The sequence below is a fragment of the Hypanus sabinus genome, chromosome 6, assembly GCF_030144855.1.
Source record: "Hypanus sabinus isolate sHypSab1 chromosome 6, sHypSab1.hap1, whole genome shotgun sequence".
Taxonomy (NCBI): domain Eukaryota; kingdom Metazoa; phylum Chordata; class Chondrichthyes; order Myliobatiformes; family Dasyatidae; genus Hypanus; species Hypanus sabinus.
Genome location: NC_082711.1, coordinates 104444569 through 104463842, shown reverse-complemented (window position 1 = coordinate 104463842; position 19274 = coordinate 104444569). Strand labels below are relative to the sequence as shown.

General features: G+C 42.3%; 1 protein-coding gene across 1 annotated transcript in view; it reads right to left on the bottom strand.

The window, feature by feature from the left end:
* Positions 1-19274, bottom strand: part of ampd1 (adenosine monophosphate deaminase 1 (isoform M)) — a 50341-nt gene that overhangs the window by 7509 nt on the left and 23558 nt on the right. The window contains exons 8-11 of the mRNA XM_059971475.1: positions 17557-17751; positions 7854-7985; positions 3209-3372; positions 974-1100 (exon numbers count right to left, since the gene is read on the bottom strand). Of these exons, the coding sequence (XP_059827458.1) occupies positions 974-1100; positions 3209-3372; positions 7854-7985; positions 17557-17751 (618 nt within the window). The remainder of the gene's footprint in view (positions 1-973; positions 1101-3208; positions 3373-7853; positions 7986-17556; positions 17752-19274) is intronic.

The window sequence follows — 19274 nt, the reverse complement described above, 5'->3', positions numbered from 1 at the left end:
AGAAACATTTTACATATAACCATAAAGGCAAACATTCCCAGATGCTGGTTCGAATGCAATGATTTTAACCAGAACTATTAATCCTGCTTCTCTCTCTATAGATACTGCCTGACCTGTTGAATGTTTCCAGTATTTTTGTTTTTTATTGAATCTAATGATTTCCTCAGGCAGCAGTGAGATGAATGTGTTTCAATCAGGTATTTTGTTAGAAAGGATGATTGTTAGGAAGATGGTGATGAATGAGTATATAGGACGGAGATGGAGATCTGGCAGAGTGGTGCCACAACAATAACCACTTACTCAATCTCAGCAATACCAAGGAGCTGATTATTGACGTCAGGAGGAGGAAACCTGAGGTCCATGAGTCAGTCCTCACTGGAGGACCAGAGGTTGAGAGGATCAGCAACTTTAAATTCGTTGTTGTTGTTACACTGGTTGAACACCCAAGTTGGTGTGGGGTCTAGATTCTATTATGGTTATTATTCTATTATGAATTTATTGAGTATGCCCACAAGAAAATGAATCTCAGGGTTGTATATATGTACTTTGATAATACATTTACTCTGTCCTTTGTTATTCAAGACATTAGGAAAACTCTTGGGTTCTTAAGATGCCTCAGGATAATTGACAACACATGAAGGAACGTTGGCCCACGAAAGATGGTATAAGTATTTTAACAGTTGTAATGGAAACTCTGTTTCAGCCACCAGAAGTGAGAACCAGCATCTGGAAATGCTACACAATTTCAGTGCTATTATATCACAGGATCTGAGGTAATTTTGCTTTTGTGCACTCATTTGCTTTAGGTCATAAGGAACTGGCAACCACTTTTACATCTTTGATGTTTGCTTCCACTGAGAGCTCACTATCAACCACTTGAAGTTAATGACCCCTCTCCATGAATACTGACATCACAGAGCCCATGGAATGGGGAGGTGGGCCTTACTGAAGAGCACCTGGCATCTTTACTCACGTGTTTGAGGAAAATGCTGAGCTTGATGTTATTCTGAGGATTCACTGTGGCTTCGAAGATCGGCAAGAAGATGTTTTCAAGCATTTTTCCAAAGTGTGGGATGACATTTTGAGCCCTGAAAATATCACTTAAAAATATATGGAAAAAAAATAAGAATGAAAGTAGAAGAGCAAGTGACAGAAATGTGAGAATATCTAAACAGTGACTAATTTCAACAGTTAGAGAGCATTCAGGAAAGCCAGTAGCCCCCTGAGGGTGGTTCATTTGTACACTGCTCACAGCTAGCCTCTTCCATCCACACCTAAATTTTATGGCTAATTTGTCACAACATTTGCTGACAAAATCAGAACCCAAGTCTAGAGGAAAGACAGACTCTGATGTAGAGATGGCGACGAGAGTTTATTCATAATAATTCCAAAAGAACATTGGTGACTCAGCCAAGCAACACTACAAGAAGTAACATTCCCAAAACTAGGACCCTGTGACTAGCGCTACTCAGGCATCCACTTGAATAATACAAGTAACATGGAACCCCTGAGCCAATCAAAATAAACTTAACAAGGTGAACCAGGAGGCACCAGAAAACCAAATTCCAAAGAGTGAGTCGCTCAAGAAAAACACAAGGAAATCTAACCAATTAATGACTATTAATAAACAACAATTAATCAATTCAGATGCTCTAAAAACCTTGGACCCAATGCTTTCTGGTGCCCCATACAGGCCTAAAGAACTCTTCACAAAATTTTTCTGTCAATGAAATTGAGTTAAATGGTGTACGCAATTGTGGCACACGATAGGATTTGTCAGCTATCGTGTCAGCCGAGGAGGCACTATTGCTTGCTTGTACCCATGGCTCTGCCCCCAGTACTTCTCCCCTTCTGCTTGACAGAGAGGTCACATCCACAAGGACATGGACGGGAAGGATATGGGGGACTATGATCCAAGTGCAGGTCAATGGGAGTAGGGAGTTTAAATGGTTCGACACAGACTACATGGGATAAAGGGCTGGGTTCTGTGCTGCACAGTATGACTCTATGTGCTTGCAGATATTGTAAATTGTTCCCAACGTGCAGATGGAGCCGGGGGAGGTAATGGTAGTATGGGAAAATACAGTGGAATTGGTTCAGAATTCCAGAAACACGTGCTTAATGGATGGTACTGACAGCACGGGCCAGAGGGTTGTTTCTGTGTTGTATGACAATGTCCATGAGAATCACATTTTCTTAATCCCAATAGTGAATCCTTATCTTCCTAATTTTCTGTGTTCATTCTTCCCAGATTATTAGGTTGCTTCTCCTATGTCACTTCTTGCAAAAATATTCTGTTTTGTCCATTGCATCTTTCTCCCTCCACAACATTGCGTTCAAAGTACAGCAAGGTTAGGTGGAACAGGTGCAGCTGCCTTTAGATTGTATTGTGCCTGCTCTGATAGCACAATATTCAAACCTGACACGTCATCAAAGCCTAATAGTGAAACAAGAAGCAAGTTCAGCTGTGAACCAGTCTCTCTAATCAGAATTCTTATTTTACTTCACTATGCCTGTTACCCTTTCATCTTTTTCACACTTCCTTACACATGAGAGGCCTCCTTCAGTCGGGGTCAACCGTGGATATTGTGTCCTAGCTGTCTAGATATGCAGGCCTGGGCAGTATGATATGGGGAGCAAATTGTTGCCCATGTAGCAAGTTCTCCCTCTCCACTCATCTGATGAACCCAAAGGAACCAGAGGGACCGATACAGTTTGGGGCCAGCAGCATCGCAGGAGTTGCTAGTCACCATTGGACTTAACATAGGACTGCCTTAGGGACTCCAGCTACAGATTCCTCCCAAAGCCTTCCCCAGGAGTGGATACAGCCACAAGGCAGCTGAAGTTTGAGATCAGAGATTTCCTTCTCCTGGATGAGCTGCCAGCCAGAGCTGACAAGCCCCTACTGTCCAAACCGACTGGTCATAAGACATCAGTAATCCACCTTTGCCCCTTCTCCTGTCAGTAGAAACAGTTCTGCTGGGCTTAGCCCCATGTGAAGTCCAGGAGCTGGATTTGGTAGTCAGAGGCTATTTGAGGCACACAACATTGGTAGCATTTAATAGGTAGTGGGAGCTTCTCCCCATCACTGACCCTGGCTGTAACAACCTTAAGGTTTCACATACAGGCAACCCATTCATATAAGAATCGATCCAGTATATCCAACAGATCTCTCAGAGACACTTATTCAATGCAACTTCCAACTTACTAGATTCTGGGGATCTGGATCATCCACTTCATGTGGGGAGAGTAGAGCCTGTGTTTGATAAACCACGCTGCCAACTTTGACCACTCATCTGGCGACCGCCCATAAATGGACAAACGTGGCTCTGCAAACTGGTACTTGGCATCCTCGAAGTCTGACGCCACCTCCTGCCATACAACAACGCCACTGTCAGCGATGCAGTTAAACTCCAAAATTTCTTGTGTTCGTGGGATCTCTTGTGTTTACAATTTCACAACACATGCATCTCAGTGATAATAAACCCAATTCTGGTTCTGAAAACTGAAACAATCACGTGCTTGGGCATCAAATCGGATTTAACAAGGGAAAAGGATTATAGACATGATGCAGAATAACGTTTCCCCTGATCCCTTGGCTTCTGCATCCAATGAAAGAGGATAAGATTATATCCGATTATATTTGTAGCCCTCCTTGATCCTTCCTGAACATTTTCTATTTTCTCTTTTTATGCCCCTAATGATCTGGCCTCCACAGAAACATTTCAACAGATTGTATTATGCCCAGTCGGGATCTTGTATATTTCATTAAGATCATCCCTCATTCTTTTAAACTCCAGCATGTTTTGATTTAATTTCTTCAGTCATTCATGATAAGAAGATTTGCTCTTAAATTTTTAAGAAGAAAAAAAATGTGCACCTTTTCAAGATTCAAGTGGGCACACACACCTTTTGGTGTGGTGAAGTTAAAGAACAAGAAGCAACTTTTTTGGCACTTCCTGCCCTATTTATCCTGAAGCCCAGAGCTTTCTCTTCCTCATTTCCACAACAGGTATACTTGGATGTTGAACTTCAGCAGCCTAGCTGACTTTATCTTCTCTTCACACAACTTTCATTCATAAAGTTAGATTATAACTGTTAATGCCCATTCAATGGAGAGAATTGTCTAACAGGTTCATTGATTAATGGACAGCTGGTCATTGGAGGACAGTTAATTCAGATGGTATAAATTACTCCATTACTTAAACACTGTAAAAAGTGACCTGAACCATTTCAGGGCCCAATCTTCACATAAGTTTGTCTGCCAAGATGCGTGTTCTGCTCTGGAGCAAGCAACACTCTGGAGGTATGAGAAATATACTTCCTGGAAAGGCGGTTAGAGTGTAAAGTAGCTTCTCAAAAAAGTTTTCCTCCAGAATCCCAAAAAGCTCTTGTGTAATATTCCTTTACTTTTGTCTCATTCTGTCTGGTCAAGTACATGACATTAAGATCTACTCCACGTTAAGTTTTGACCTAGAATGGCAGAAATGGTCCTAAGTAGCTGAAAGGATCTGAACCTTCACTCCCATTAAACAGAAGCACAGGCTGGCCATTGCATCATCCTGGTGTGGGCAGTTCACCAGATGGGATTTTGGATCCTCCAATCCACGTATTATCAATGTGTAACATTTTTCACCCAGTCTCAAGGCCACCACTGCCATGTTGATGCCAATTTAACAAGCTTGATCAGCGTCAGAGACCAATCAGTTGAGTGTGAACTTGAGAAGTGAAGTACTTTGGACTACTTACAAAATGTTCATGCACACACAGGGATGTGAGCATCGTTGACAAGGCCAGTGTTTAAAGATTGAAGATTAGTTTTATTTGTCGCATATACATTGAAACTTTGAAACATACAGTGAAGTGCGTTGTTTTGCTTCAACAAGCAACACTGTCCATGGATTGCATTGAGGGCACTTCACAAGTGTCACCATGCTTCCAGCACAAACATAAAATGCCCACAACTCATCAACCATAACCATACAATCTTGGAACATGGAAGGAAACTGGAACACCCAGAGAAAACCCATGCAGTCACAAGGAGAATGCACATACTCCTTACAGAGAGAACTCCATGGCCGTATACATTGATGGGTGAGGTACTGACCTTGAGTTCCAGACCTGGGCCATATAACCTGGTTTTATAACATACACCAGGAGAATAAGGCCATTAATTCTATTGATTTACAAACTTTGTATGTTACGATGCTTCTTGTAGAGGACAGAATTGTGAGAAGAAGCTGGAGATTGGAATATTAAGCGGGATTGGGTAAATGGTCCAGAACGTGGCAGATGGAACTATGACATAGGGGAATGCAAATTCATCCACTTTAGTAGAAAAGAATAGAATTTGGAGAATTTTAAAAAGGTAAAATATTGTAAGGCTTTGATGTCCAGCAAGTATTCCTGTGCATAGGTCACTGAAAATTAACTTGCAGGTAGAAGAAGCAATTAGATTTATTGGAATTTAATGTTAAAAGATTGAATAGAAGAGCGAATGTATTGTGCTTCTATTGTACAGGGCACAGGTGAGACTGCAGCCAGAACATTGTGTGGATGCTTGGTTTCCCTGCCTGAACAAGGATAGGCTTGTGATCTAAGGAATGCACCAAAGGTTCGCCGGATTGATTCCTGGGATAGTGGGATTGTCCCATGCAGAAACATTTACCAGACTGGCCTATACTCTCTGGCCTCTATTAGAATGAGGGGGCAGCACAAAGAAATATACAAACTGTGACTATTGATTTATTTATCTATCTATCTATCTATCTATCTATCTATCTATCCATTTATTTATTTATTTATTTATTTATTTATTTGTTTGTTTGTTTGTTTGTTTTTACTGGGGTTGATGGACCCCATGCTTAATGGTTTTGGTCCATAGCATAAAAGAAAAGATTGGGAGCCCCCAATTTAGAGATACAATGTGGAATAGGCCCTCCTGGCCCAATGAGCTACGCTGCCCAGCAACCCATCTAATTAGCCTAATCACAATGACCAATTAACCTGCTAACAAGTTCATCTTTGGGAGGAAGCCAGATCATCTGGAGGAAACCCGGGTGCTCATAGGAAGATCCAAAGATTAGAGGTGCAGAGAGACTTAGGAGTCCTTGTGCAAGATTCGCACAGGCTGAGTCTGTGATAAAGAAGGCAAATGCAATGTCAGCGCTTATTTCAAGCGGAATAGAATATAAAAACAAGGAGATAATGCTGAGCCTTTATAAGACACCAGTCGGGCCCCACTTGGAGTATTGTCAACAGTTTTGGGACCCTTATCTTAGAAAGGATGAGTTGTTATTGGAGAGAGTACAGAGGAAGTTCATGAGGATGATTCCGGGAACAAAGGGGTTAATACATGAGGTGAGTTTGGCAGCTTTGGGCCTGGGCTCACTGGAATTTAGAAGAATACGTGAGGATCTCACTGAAACCTACCGAATGTTGAAAGGACTAGGTAGGGTGGTTGTTGAGAGGATGTTTCCTCTGGTGTGGGTATCCCAAACTAGAGGGCACAACCTCAAAATTGAGGGCAACCCTTTAGAACAGAGGTAAGGAGGATATTTTTAAGCCAGAGAGTGGTGAATCTGTGGAATGCATTGTGTTGGAGGCCAAGTCTGTGGGTATAATTAAGGTAGAAGTTGATTGTTTCCTAATTGGTCAGGGCATCAAAGAACATGGTGAGAAGGCAGGTGTATGGGGTTGAGTGGGATCTGGGATCAGCCATGATGGAATAAGGAGTAGACTTGATGGGCTGAATGGCCTAATTCTGCTCCTATGTCTTATGCTCTTATGGTCTAAGAAGGCAAATAGAATATTGGCCTTCATTGCTAGAGGGATTGAATTTATAAGCAGAGAGGTTATGTTGCAACTGTACAAAGCACAGATGAGGATGCAACTGGAGTATGGAATATAGTTCTACTCTCTTTACTTGACAAAAGATACACTGCCTTTGGAAAAAGGGCAGAGGAGGTCCACCAGGTTGATTCTGGAGATGAAGGACAGCCTATGAGGAGAGACTGTCACCTGACTTGCTGGAATTCAGAAGAACAAAAGGGGATCTGATATAAACATAAAATTGTGAAAGGGAGAGATAAGGCAGAGGCAGGGAAGATGTTTCCAGTGGTAAGTGAGACTAGAACAAAGCGAAATAGCCTCTATATTTGGGAGAATAGATTTAGGACAAAGATAAGGAAAAACTGTTTTTCCCACAGAGAGTTCTCTGCCTGGGGAGGTAGTGGAGGCTACTTTATTAAATACATTAGAGACATAGTTAGATAGATTTTCGCATAGCAGGGGAATTAAGGGATATGATGAAAAGGCAGTTAAGTAGAACTGAGTCCATGGCTAGATCAGCCATGATCTTATTGAAAGATGGAGCAAGCTCAACAGGCCAGGTGGCCTACTGCCGCTCCTATTTCTCATGTTCTACATGGTACACACAGCTTGTAAGTAACACCTTGCAAAACTTTACTAACGGACAAGATATTAGTAAAGGCAGGCTATAGATTTCAAACTAATGAGATTGGCTGAGAGACTGGTCAAGTATATGTGTTTTCAGAAGGTAAAGTGTGTAAAGTGGAAGGAGTTAAGGAAATCGTCTCAGAGTGTGCTTGAAGGCCAGCTGAACAGTTCCCTATCCATGGTGAGAAAGAGGTGGAGGTGTGCACATAAGGCCAGAACGTAAGAAGAGTGTGTAGACTATACAGAAAGGAAGGATGGACCATTGGAAGTATTTAACAGTGAAAGATTCAAATTATGGGACCAGGAATTTATTGTGATGGTAAGCTGAAGAGAGTGAAGAATCATATTACAATTCCTTCACAGGAATATATCAAATAATTTACAAGACCACATACCTTGATGATATGAGCAAAGTATTCTCCATCTATGGCGTTCTCTGTTTTCAGATAAAGGTCACGGAGCTCACTGGCACCCATTGGATTGTACTTGGCATTGAACTTATCAAAACGCTGGAACGTCTGACGACCCTGAATAAAAATAATTTCAGACACAGGTCGGTTTCTGTACTGTACTGATGATTGTATTTTTAAAATCCATTCTTGGGATATAAAATTATTTGCAAAACAGATATTTGCTGGCCATTCCTTGACTAAGTTACTCGGTTAGTTTCCAGGTCAGATATTTACATATAAACAGCTGGGATACATTTAGTCACACCATGTCAATCATGTTTCTCAAAGTAATTCTAACCCAAAATCTAGGTTTTTGAATCTGAATGTCAACCAATTTTGTATAAATATTGTATGTACCATATGTTTGGGTGGCAGCGTAGGGCTATGTCTCCACCAAAGGAGGTGTAAGACTCTCCTTCCCTCCGCTAGCCTGAAAGTCACCCTTGGGAAAGATGTAGCACCTGCTTAGCCCCTCTCCCTATCCCTGATCAGGATCTTGTGAAGCCATAGGTGCACGTGGTGGATGGTCGTATAAGCAGCTGGTGCTTATCACAAATCCTGGTTATGCAACCACTCACACCAGGCAGACAATCTCTGGAGAGTGTTGATAAAGGCTGGGGTCACCCATCTTGTAAAGACATTGCCCAGAAGAAGGCAATGTCAAACCACTTGTGCAGAAAACTATGCCAAGACCAATCATGGTCATGGAAAGACCATGATCACCCAAATAAGGTATCATAGTTTACATGATATCACTCTCCAATTGTTAAATCATGTTCCTATCTCTGTGCCTTCCTACTGTTCACCTCATCACTGTTCTGTTCAGTTATCTCAGTCACTCTGCTATCTCACAAGAACTCAAAAGCATAAGAAAATAAGAATGAGCTAGCAGACCCCTCAAGCCTACCTTCCCATTCAATAAGACTATGCCTAACCTGCCACAGGCCTCAATTCATCTTCAATGCCATTCACAAAAAGATGCCATTCACAAAAAGCTCCCTGTTTCCTCTTTAAAAGCTAACAATGATCTAATCTTCACAATAATACTGAATTCCAGAGATTCACCATCATTGCAGGAGAAACTCTGATGCTGCTCAGTTTTAATTGATCACTCTTTAACCTTGCTCCTACTAGTAGAAATACTAGTAGATACTCTGATCTATGCTGTTGTGTCCTCTTACATGCATCAATAAAATCAGCCATTATTCTCCTAAATGTGTGGAACTCAGGAACACAAAGAGAGTAATAGCTTTGTTGGGGATATACTACATACTGCACGAGATTGAGGACACATCACAGAGAGATGTAGGAGTAATAGGGTCAGAGTGGTAGGAGATTACAACTTCTCTTATATTCACTTGGCATCTTTTAATGGGAAAGGCCCAGAGGGGGTGGAATTTTTAGCATGCATCCAGCACAGCATTTTGAGCAAATGCATAATGAGGATAAAGGACAGGACTGTAGGCACAGGAAAACACAAGTATAGAAAACCTCTTGTGGGTTAAACAGCACCTGTGAAGTACAAGTTGAAAGCAGATGTATTGGACTGAGACCCTGCATCCAGAACAAATGGGAACAGGAAGTCCTGACGAGGGGTCTCAGCCTGAAATGTCGACAGCCCTTCTCTCTATAGATGTTGCCTGGCCTGCTGTGTTCCACCAGCAGTTTGTGTGTGTTGTGGGAACGGGAAGTGTAGTGTATTCAATATTTCAGTAATATTTGAGTAATTTTGTAAATGTGTTGTTTGATTAAGTATTCTTTATTTGTTTACTTAATTCACTATGTGTGATATATATATAAAAGTATGTGAATGGCATACTGTGTCATATGTGCCACTGTGTCATATGTGAGAGCTGCACTAACAAAAAAGGAAAATAAAACCTAAGCAGCCGAGTATCCCGACTCCTGTGTTTTTTTTTTGATTACTTTCCGAAGTTACAAAACTTAGCAGTGGTGACAAAGAAGTTTGAAAATGACCCCAAGATGAATACCTATCGGTTGAAGCGCAGCATGTTTTACTTCGGGAGGGGAGTGAGACTTTATATCTCTTTTAAAAGGCAGAAAACAGATGAAATTAACAAGCCATGCTTCATCAATGGTGAGTACAGGGTGATAATAATAATAAAATTTAAAAAACAGAAATGGCAGTTACATCAGAAAGATAGACCTGTTCGATTGCACAACAGATAACTGGATGATATATACTGAACAAACTGAGCAGTATTTTTAAGCAAATGAAATAGCCAATGAAAAGTGAGTGCCAGTGTTGAGTGCAATAGGTGGAAAAACATAGTTTGCTTTGCCATTTAACTATTCCAAGCAAACTAGCCAAAGTGAACTTGGTGATATTTCTGACATAATGCAGGAACATTTAGAACCTAAGCTATTGTCAATTTCAAAATGATTTAGGTTTCATAAATGGAATCCAAAGAAAGAGGAGACCATTCCAGCTTGCATGGCTGATTTGAAGAAATTGTCTGAGCATTGTCAGTTCAGCGATGGGCTTAACAATACATTGAGAGATTGTTTAGTTTGTGAAATCTTACTGGAAGCATTCAGAAACAGCTCCTAACTGAAGCACAACTCACATTTAAAAAAGTAGTTGAAATCACTGTTTCAATGGAAATTGCAGAGAGAAACACAACTGAGTTGCAGTCAGGAATTAAAATGATAGTGAACAAAATTGAAACATCTAAACAGAAACCTGCCTGGCTGAACAAATTGTGTTATTGTTGTAGCAGGGATTCGCAAACACCAGGCCAGCACAGGTTTAAAGGCAAAACTTGCAGAAAATGCAGCAAAGTAGGACATATACAACAAGCATGCCAGGCAGACAAAAATAAATGGAGTGCCCAAGGAAGAGTTAAAGATAAAAAGTTAAGTTTTAGTTTAAAAAAAGAGCAGTAAACTGCATATGATGATGAAAAAACAGAGTGATGGGAGTGACACAGGACTGAGTAGTGTTGAGAGTTACAATGTGAAAACTAACGAGAGGCAAGCAACACAGATTACACCAGAGGTGAACAGCAAATTAATTAAAATGTAATTGGACACTGGCTCGGCTGCTTCAGTCATTCCACAAAATGAGCTGGAATAGCACTTCAGTGATAATGAACTGAAGTCTGCAGATATCCAACTAAGAACTTATGCTGAAGAAAAGATAATTCCTGTGAGAATGATATTCTTAATGGTGAAATGCAACAACCAACAAGCTACATTGGGCTTGTAGGTGGTAAACACAAGAGGGCCAGCATTGTGGATCCAAGATTGACTGAGACAACTACAACTTGATTGGAGGTCCATTCACTATTTGCATGCCACATCCCCTGTAATAGAATCAACTGAAAGTGAATTAAGAGAGGTACTGGATGATGTCACAGCGCTTTTCAAGGATGACACTGGAAAACTCAAACATGTCAAGGATAAAATAATGTTAAATGGAAATGCCACACCCAATATTGTCAAAGCCCATCCAGCAAATTATACAAACCGTGATAAAGTAACCAGTGAGCTAGATTGGAAAGGAATTCTTTCCAATGCTGAGTGGAGCCCATAGGCAATGCTAGTGGTCTCAGTAGCCAAACAGAATGGGTCTGTCAGGATCTGTGGTGATTTTAAAGTCACAATCAACCCTATCTTAAAAGTAGATCAATACCCTCTGCCTAGGATAGGGGATATATATGCAAACCTTTCTATAGGAAAGCACTTCAGCAAAGTGGACTTAGCTAGGACATATCTACAGATGGAGATGGAAGAAGAGTCCAAAGTGTTCCTCACCATAAACACTCACAAATTATCACTCTGATAGGCTTATTTTTGGAGTGGCATCTGCACTTGCAGTCTGGCAGGAAGCTGTGGGCCAGGAGCTACAAGGCTGTCCAGGCACTCATTGTTACCTGGATGCCAACATTGTCACTAGTGAGGATGACAATGATCACCTTCGAAATCTCAAGACAGTGATAAAAAGATTAGAAGATTATAGGCTCAGAGCACAATGTGACAAGTGTGAATTCTTTAAACCAAGCAACACTTACTCTGGTTATACTATTGACGCAAAAGGATTACACAAGTTTGCTGAGAAAATTCAAGCAGTAGTGGATGCCCCAAGGGCAAACGATGTGTCACAGTTGAGGTCATTTTAAAGATTTGTCAATTATAGTAACAGGTTCCTGCCGAACTTGGTTACTGTGCTCCACCCCGTGAACTCATTACTACAGATCAGGAAGAAATGGAATGGACAAAGCAGTGTGAGGTGGTTTTCCAAAAGGATTGTTTCACTGCCACAAATCTCTCCTGCCAAGCAGAATGACTCCCTACCTTGTCATGAAAAACATTATCTTACATGAGTAAGAGATCCTCTGGAGACAGAAGCTGGTGTGTGACAGGTGGAACTATAGAAAACAGCATCGTCATAGAGTCATGGAATACCACAGCACTGATACAGGACCTTCAGCCCATCTAGTCCACATTCAGCTATTAATCTGTCTAGTTCCATCGACATGCACCTGGACCACAGTCCTCTGCATCCCTGTACCTATCCAAATTTCTCTTAAATGTTGAAATTGAACCTGCATCCACCACCTATACTGGCAACTCGTTCCATACTCAGCATCTTCTGAGTGAAGAATTTCCCTCTCATGCTCCTCTTAAACACTTCACCGTTCATTCTTGACCCATGACCTCGAGTTCTAGTCTCACTCAAACTTCTCTCCAGCTGCTGCAAAATGGCCAATATCATCTCTTCCCTCGCTGGCAAAGCTCTCACCTGCACTAACATGTTCTGGGCAAAGAACTCTCCAAGTTGTGTAGTTGTATCCTTCTTACCAGGGAGATGAAGAGTGTGTTTAACCACCCAGTCAGCAGACGAGAGGCAGCCAACTGACTGCTCTGACTTCGTGAGGGTACCCGTGGCGGCTGACTACGCAATCGAGTTCTACATCCTGATGATAAAGACCAGTTGGAACAACAAAACCCTAATGGCAATGTTTCACGGCTTGTTATCCGGTGAAGTTAAAGATGAATTGCCAGCTAGAGACCCCATTGAGGATCTTGAGACTCTTGTCAGCACCTCCATCCAGTTTGACAATCGTCTCCAGCAAGGGCGCGTCACGGTAAATCCTCTAGGGATTCCAGTCTCTGAGCACCCCCAGCTCCTCTCAACTTCCTCCATAGTGTTCGATGCAAGTGGGCAGAACCCACCTTTCTCCAAAATGAAGGGCAAGTGCTGCCTCTATTGTGGTGAGTCAGGTTATTTGCGTTCTACCTGTCCTGAGTTGTCGGGAAAACATCCAGACCCTTCCAGGGAAGGGAGGTCTGTCACTGATTTCACCATTTCTCCCAGGTCTGCTGCATCCAGTGTTGTGCTGTCTACCCCCATCTCCTGGGAGAACAGCAACGTGCCCTTAGATGGATTCTGGTGCAGCAGGCAATTTCGCGGACCTCAGTTAGCAAAACATCTCTGAGTTCCCCGGCCTATCTTGACTAACTGGTCAAGGTCACAGCTCTGGACAGAAGATCTCTGAGTCTTGGGAGGACTTGCCACCTCACTGCTCCCATCTGATTAGTTATAGGACAGCATACCGAGACTGCCCAGTTTTATCTTATTCATTCCCCTGCTTTTCTGTTGATCCTAGGATACCCATAGTTAGCCCTCCACAACCCATAATGCACTCCATGATGGTCTTCTCACAGAATGGGCCAACTGCCTCCCCACATCTCTCGGGCTGTCCTGATTTCCTACCAAGAATGCTGACCTGTTAGATGTTTTTAGTGAGAAAAAGGGCCACAATGCTCCCACCTTATCAAACCCACGACTGAACAGTTGAGTTCCTGCCTGGAACCTGTCCACCCCAAGGAAGACTCTACTCCCTGTCAACTCCAGAATGGGTGTCCATGGAGGAATTCTTTTATGATGGTCTAGCATCTGTTTTAATCTATTCCTCCACCTCCTTTGTTGCTGTGGGCTTCTTTCTCATGGTGAAGTAGGATGGTAGACTCCAACCACGTGGCCTCAGTAAAATCACAGTGAAGAACCAATTCCCCTGGCCACTGGTGCACATGGTATTTGAGTTGCTGCAAGGGGCAGCCATCTTTACTAAACTAGACCAAGATGTATATAACCTGGTTCCCCACATTCAGAATGGTGATGAATGGAAGACCCATTTTAACACTGCCACTGGCTACTATGAAAATCTCGTGATGCTGTTCAGTTTAGTCAATGCCCCTGTGGTCTTCCAGGCCCTCCTCAATGATGTTCTATGAGAAATACTTAATCACTTTGCCTTCATGTACCTGAATAATATGCTCATCTTTGACAAGACCTACCATATGTTTGATGTTTTCTCCAGAAACAACTAATCGTCCAACTGGAGAACTGTGAGCTCCATGTCTCCAAAGTCTTCTTCCTCAGATTTATTGTCTCTGAGAGAAACTTGGAGATGGACCCTAGCTAGACCTGTGGTGTCAGGGATTGGCTGTAAACCCCATGATTAAGCAGCTCCAGATCTTTCCAGGTTTCATTAGTTTTTACCAGGAGCTCATCCACAACTTTAGTTCCATTGCAGAATCCCTAAAAGCTCTGACTAGGAGAATCTCTGGCCCATTTTACTGGACCCCAGAAATTGAGGTAGCTTTCCAGGAATTGAAGTGTCGCTTCACAACAGCTTCCACCCTTGTTTTTCCTGACCCGGAGCTGCCAACCATCATTGAAGTAAATGCCTCAGAGGCTGGAGTTCTCACAACAACCCCTGTCTGATCAGAAACTCCATCCCTGTGCTTTCACCTCACTGCAGCTGTCTCTGGTGAAGAAGACTTGGGATATTGGGAACAGAAAGCTGCTGGTGGTCAGATTAGCCCTGAAGGAATGAAGACATTGGTTGCAAGGGTCCAAACATCCATTTGTGGTCTGGACTGATCACAAGAACCTAACCAACATTCAGGAGGCAAAACAGTTAAATTTGCACCAGGCTTGATGGTCTCTCTTTCTTAACCATTTTGATTATATCATTACTTACAATCCAGATTCAAAGAATCAGATGCTGGACACCCTCTCCAGGCAGTTTGTACAACCAGATCTCATTGACATCCCACAACCAATCCTCCTGTGGTCCAGGCTAGTGACATGGGCTCAACAGGAGGTTGAGAACACTGTCAGAAGAACAGGAGACAAACCAAGGGTGCAGGTCTCAGGTCACCTTTTTGTCCCTAACTCTGCCCATTCACATGTGTTACAGTCGGGGAACACATGATGTATCACAGGACATCTGGGACTGCACAAACATCACAGCTCATCAAGAGGTGGTTCTGGTGGCAGGGCAAGAATGGGAATGTTAAATCATACATGGCAGCCCGTCACTCATGCATCCAGAGCAAGAAACCCAGATCATGTCCCCTACCCACTCTTTCCTGGCCCTGTTCCTATATCTCCGTACTACCATTGTGAGTTAACACCATGATTACGATGGTGCTGGACCAGATCTCCAAGGCCTGCCCCCTTGTGCCTCTCTCAAGTTCGAGAGATGGGCCACCTTACATTAAGCACTACATGTTTAGAGTGCACAGCTTTCCATGGGGCATTGTTTCTGAACAAGGCCCCTGGTTGTGGAAGATCTGTTGGCTCATTGGAGCTGTGGTCAGCCACTCATCAGGATTTCATGCCCAGTCCAATGGGTGGATGGAGAAGACCCTGGGGTGCCTTACCATGGGCAGCCCATTAACTTGGTGTGATTATCTGCTCTGGGCAGAGTTTGCTTATAACACTCTGTCTCACTCCTCTAATGGCATGTCTGCCTTTCTATCAGTTTGGTTATCCACCCTCTGTTTCCTGAGTAGGAGCCCCATCATTGCTGGCAGAAGTGAAAAAAGCTTGAGCAGCCCTGTTGATGGTATCTCTTTAACAACAGCGGCATGCTAACTGTCAGAGGCAGCAGTTGGTGGATTGGGACAGTTACGGCCCAGAGGAAAGGTTATGGATTCCCTCCTGTGATATTCTGGACCCAGATTTGATGAGAGGCTTCCACTGCTGCCACCCAGAACACTCTGGACAATCAAGTGCAAGTCTTAGTGGGGAAGGAGACCTGTCATTCTTCCGTCTGATCACCAGGGGTGCTAGAGTTCTCCAGGCTTCATCATTCCCCCTCCCTGGTTATTCGTTGGTTATTTTCACCTGTATGTCATTTTAATTATCAGTGCATTTGTATCTTAGTTTTATTTCTCTTTTTAAGTTTCCTCTGTTTTGTTTGTCTTTGTTCAGTCTTGAGTTTACCTAGCCTGTGGGTAGTCCTAGTTTGTGTTCTCTACAAAACAATCCTCAAGTACATATTTTTCATTCCACTCCATCCTTATCTCTGGTCTCCTCTGCACTTTGATCCACCTGGTCTATGTCTCACCCAGTAGATCATAGGTGAAGGATATCTTAACAACTCCAGTTCAACCCAGTCTGGCAAACACCTCTGTTACAATACCTGACCTAATCTTGGGAAATGTAGCTTACCAAGTGGCTGTAGTATAATAGAAAAGCATTTTGGAGACAGTGACATGTACAACTGTAAGATTCGAGATAGTTATGGAAAGGGAAAGGAACTGAGATGGTCTAGAAATTAATGTCCTTTCGATATCAGAAGGAGACTAGGAACAATTACTTTCTGGTAGATCCACACCAAGAAATGGAACAAGTTGAAACCTGAGACATTGAGAGCTCAGGATCAATATGTTCCTGTAAGAATAAAAGGCAATGTAGAAAATCCAGGGAATCACAGATGTCAAAGAAGGCTGATGGTCGGATAAAGGGGGAAAAGTAAATATGTGGCAGGTACGGAGAACTGAAGAATAAAAATTTCAGGATGTATATTGTATACATTTCTCTGACATTAAATATACCTATTGAAATGGGAAGGCCATTCCGAGTGCAGCTAGTGTGTTCATATGGGGTGGGTGCTTGCTAAGGAGATTGATAGGACAAAGGAGGGCCATGAAGTATGACTGTCAGGCAGGAGGAAGGAAAATGCTACAGCTTTGCATGTATATTAAGGGTAATCAAGGAAAGAATAAAACACAGTAGGGACCAAATTAATGATATGGGTGCAGAATGAGAAGACACACGTGCCGTCTCAAAGTAATACTACTTACCTGAATTCAGTAAGAAAAATACTATAGCTGGAAATTGGGGAGAGCAGCAGGGAAATTTGGGAACATGTTAGCATTAACAGGGATAAGTGTTGCAGTGGGCTTAAATGTCAATAAATCCCCAGGGACTAATGATTAACACAATGAATGATAGGACTATTGGAAATTTTGATGATAAGAGGCAGCTCGGTTTACCAGAGTAAGAATTCCAAAATGTGACAGCACAGGTAGATGAAGAGGAGCAGAATATGAGAGCAGGGAGATTATGGTACTGCTTAATATAACAATGGTGAGGTCACTGATGCAGCATTGTGTGTATCTCTGATCACCACACCCCCTGGAGAGGGTGCTGAGCAGATTCACCAGGACATTTCCCGGGATGGAACACAGAAACGGCTGATCCATTCCTAATGAGAGAGTGCACCAAGTGAAGTGGCCAGAGACTCCGTGATCTACCACCATCCTGCCCCTCCTTTGAACGCAGCTGTCTGGTGGTTTATCTTAAGTGTAGCCAAATACTTACAGCATGCACATCCAAGGAATCAACAGTTAGGTCATAAGCGTTCAACTTCAACTTCGTGAAGAGCTCTTTCAGGGTTAACTTCTTGTCCTTGGTGCTCCAGACAATACGATCTGAATCCATCAAGGAAGTCTTCTTTATAAAGCGCAGGAGGTGCTTCTGGTTCATGCAGGCGGCCGCGTGGATGTGAGTATCAACCTGAGGGACAGAAAGTTAAGGGGGACCGTTCTTAGACTTCCTCATATGTAAATAAACCCCATACTAGGGTCAAAAGCTGTAAGATCAAAACAGGTTGGAAACTGGAGATAGAAACACAGAATGTTGAAAACACGTAGTAGGTCAGACAGGGGAGAAAAATCAGTCTCATGTTTCAAGTTAATGACAATTATCAGACAACTTATCAGAAAAGAGAAAAGCTGGAAATCAAGTGGATTTTAAGTAGAAGGGAAGGGAGCTGGTGATGGTTGAAGAGAAGTCAGTGATAGGGTGGAGACCAAGAGGAACTGAATGACACAGTGGTGGTGCTGGCTGAGCAAAGTCTTGTTAATCACTGATTTGAGAGGAGGGATGAAATTGAGCAGGATAAATGAAAACAGAGAATAAGTAAGTGTATACACGAATAATATAGGAACTTGGAGACATAAACTGCTGCCTGAAATAAAACTGGGAATACACACCAGGTCATGCAGCCTTGGGGGAAGAAAGTGTTCCAGATTGCTGACCATTTCTGGTGAAAACTGGAAAGGCCAGAAATCTGAAATCATTAGATTCTTACAGTCTTAACATTGAATTCATCGATTTCAGATAACCAGCCTTTCCAGTTTGTGTTGAACATGGCCCATTCTGCTGTCAGGTAACCAAGCTGAAGCATTAATTTTGTTTTTCTCTCAGCAGATGTTGCTGAACTGCTGGAGCAGTTTCTGTTTCTATTTCAGATTTCCAGCATCTTCACCATTGTGGACCTCAATGTCCTAGCACCAATGTCCCCCTTGTTCACTGTTTTCATTGACCTCCTTCAGTTTCTATCTCTGGATTATTAACCCTTCACCATGACCACTTGCGTGATTAAGTCTTCCTTTGTCTCTGCTCTGTCAGAGACATTCCCTTTCTTCTCTCCATCACTAACCAACCCCAGCCCCTAAACCCTTCCACCCTAACACAAGTCTGATTTCTAACGTTGATTTAGTTATTGATCTAAAATGTCAACTGTTGCTCTCTGCCTGACCTGCTGAATATTTCTCCTACTTTCTCTTTTTATTTTAAAGGAGATAGAAAAACAACAAAGTTAACTACAACTTTGATATTACCAAGCTGAGTTTCAACTCTTTTAGATTTTGAGAGGAATAGAAGTGTGAAAGAGCAGTAGTTAGTAGCTTTAGTAGTTTTACCTGAACATACACTGAGAAGATGAATGGGTTTATGGTCTCTCAAATACCTGAGTAGATGAATGTGCTTATGGTGACTCAAAGTAGTTGAGTGAGATACTGTGAAACATTCAAGGACTATTTATTGTTAATAACATTGTGCACAAAATCAAAATGCTGCAGATGCCAGAAATCAGAAATAAAAGCCGAAAGTTTTGGAGTTAATCAGCAAATCAGGCAACATCTCTGGTGAAAGAAACAAGGAACTTTTTTAAAAAAACCTGCCAGCAATTTGAAGATGTAAAAGAAAAGACAAAGGGAAATTGAAAAATTGGGAAATTGAAAAGGCAAAGGGAA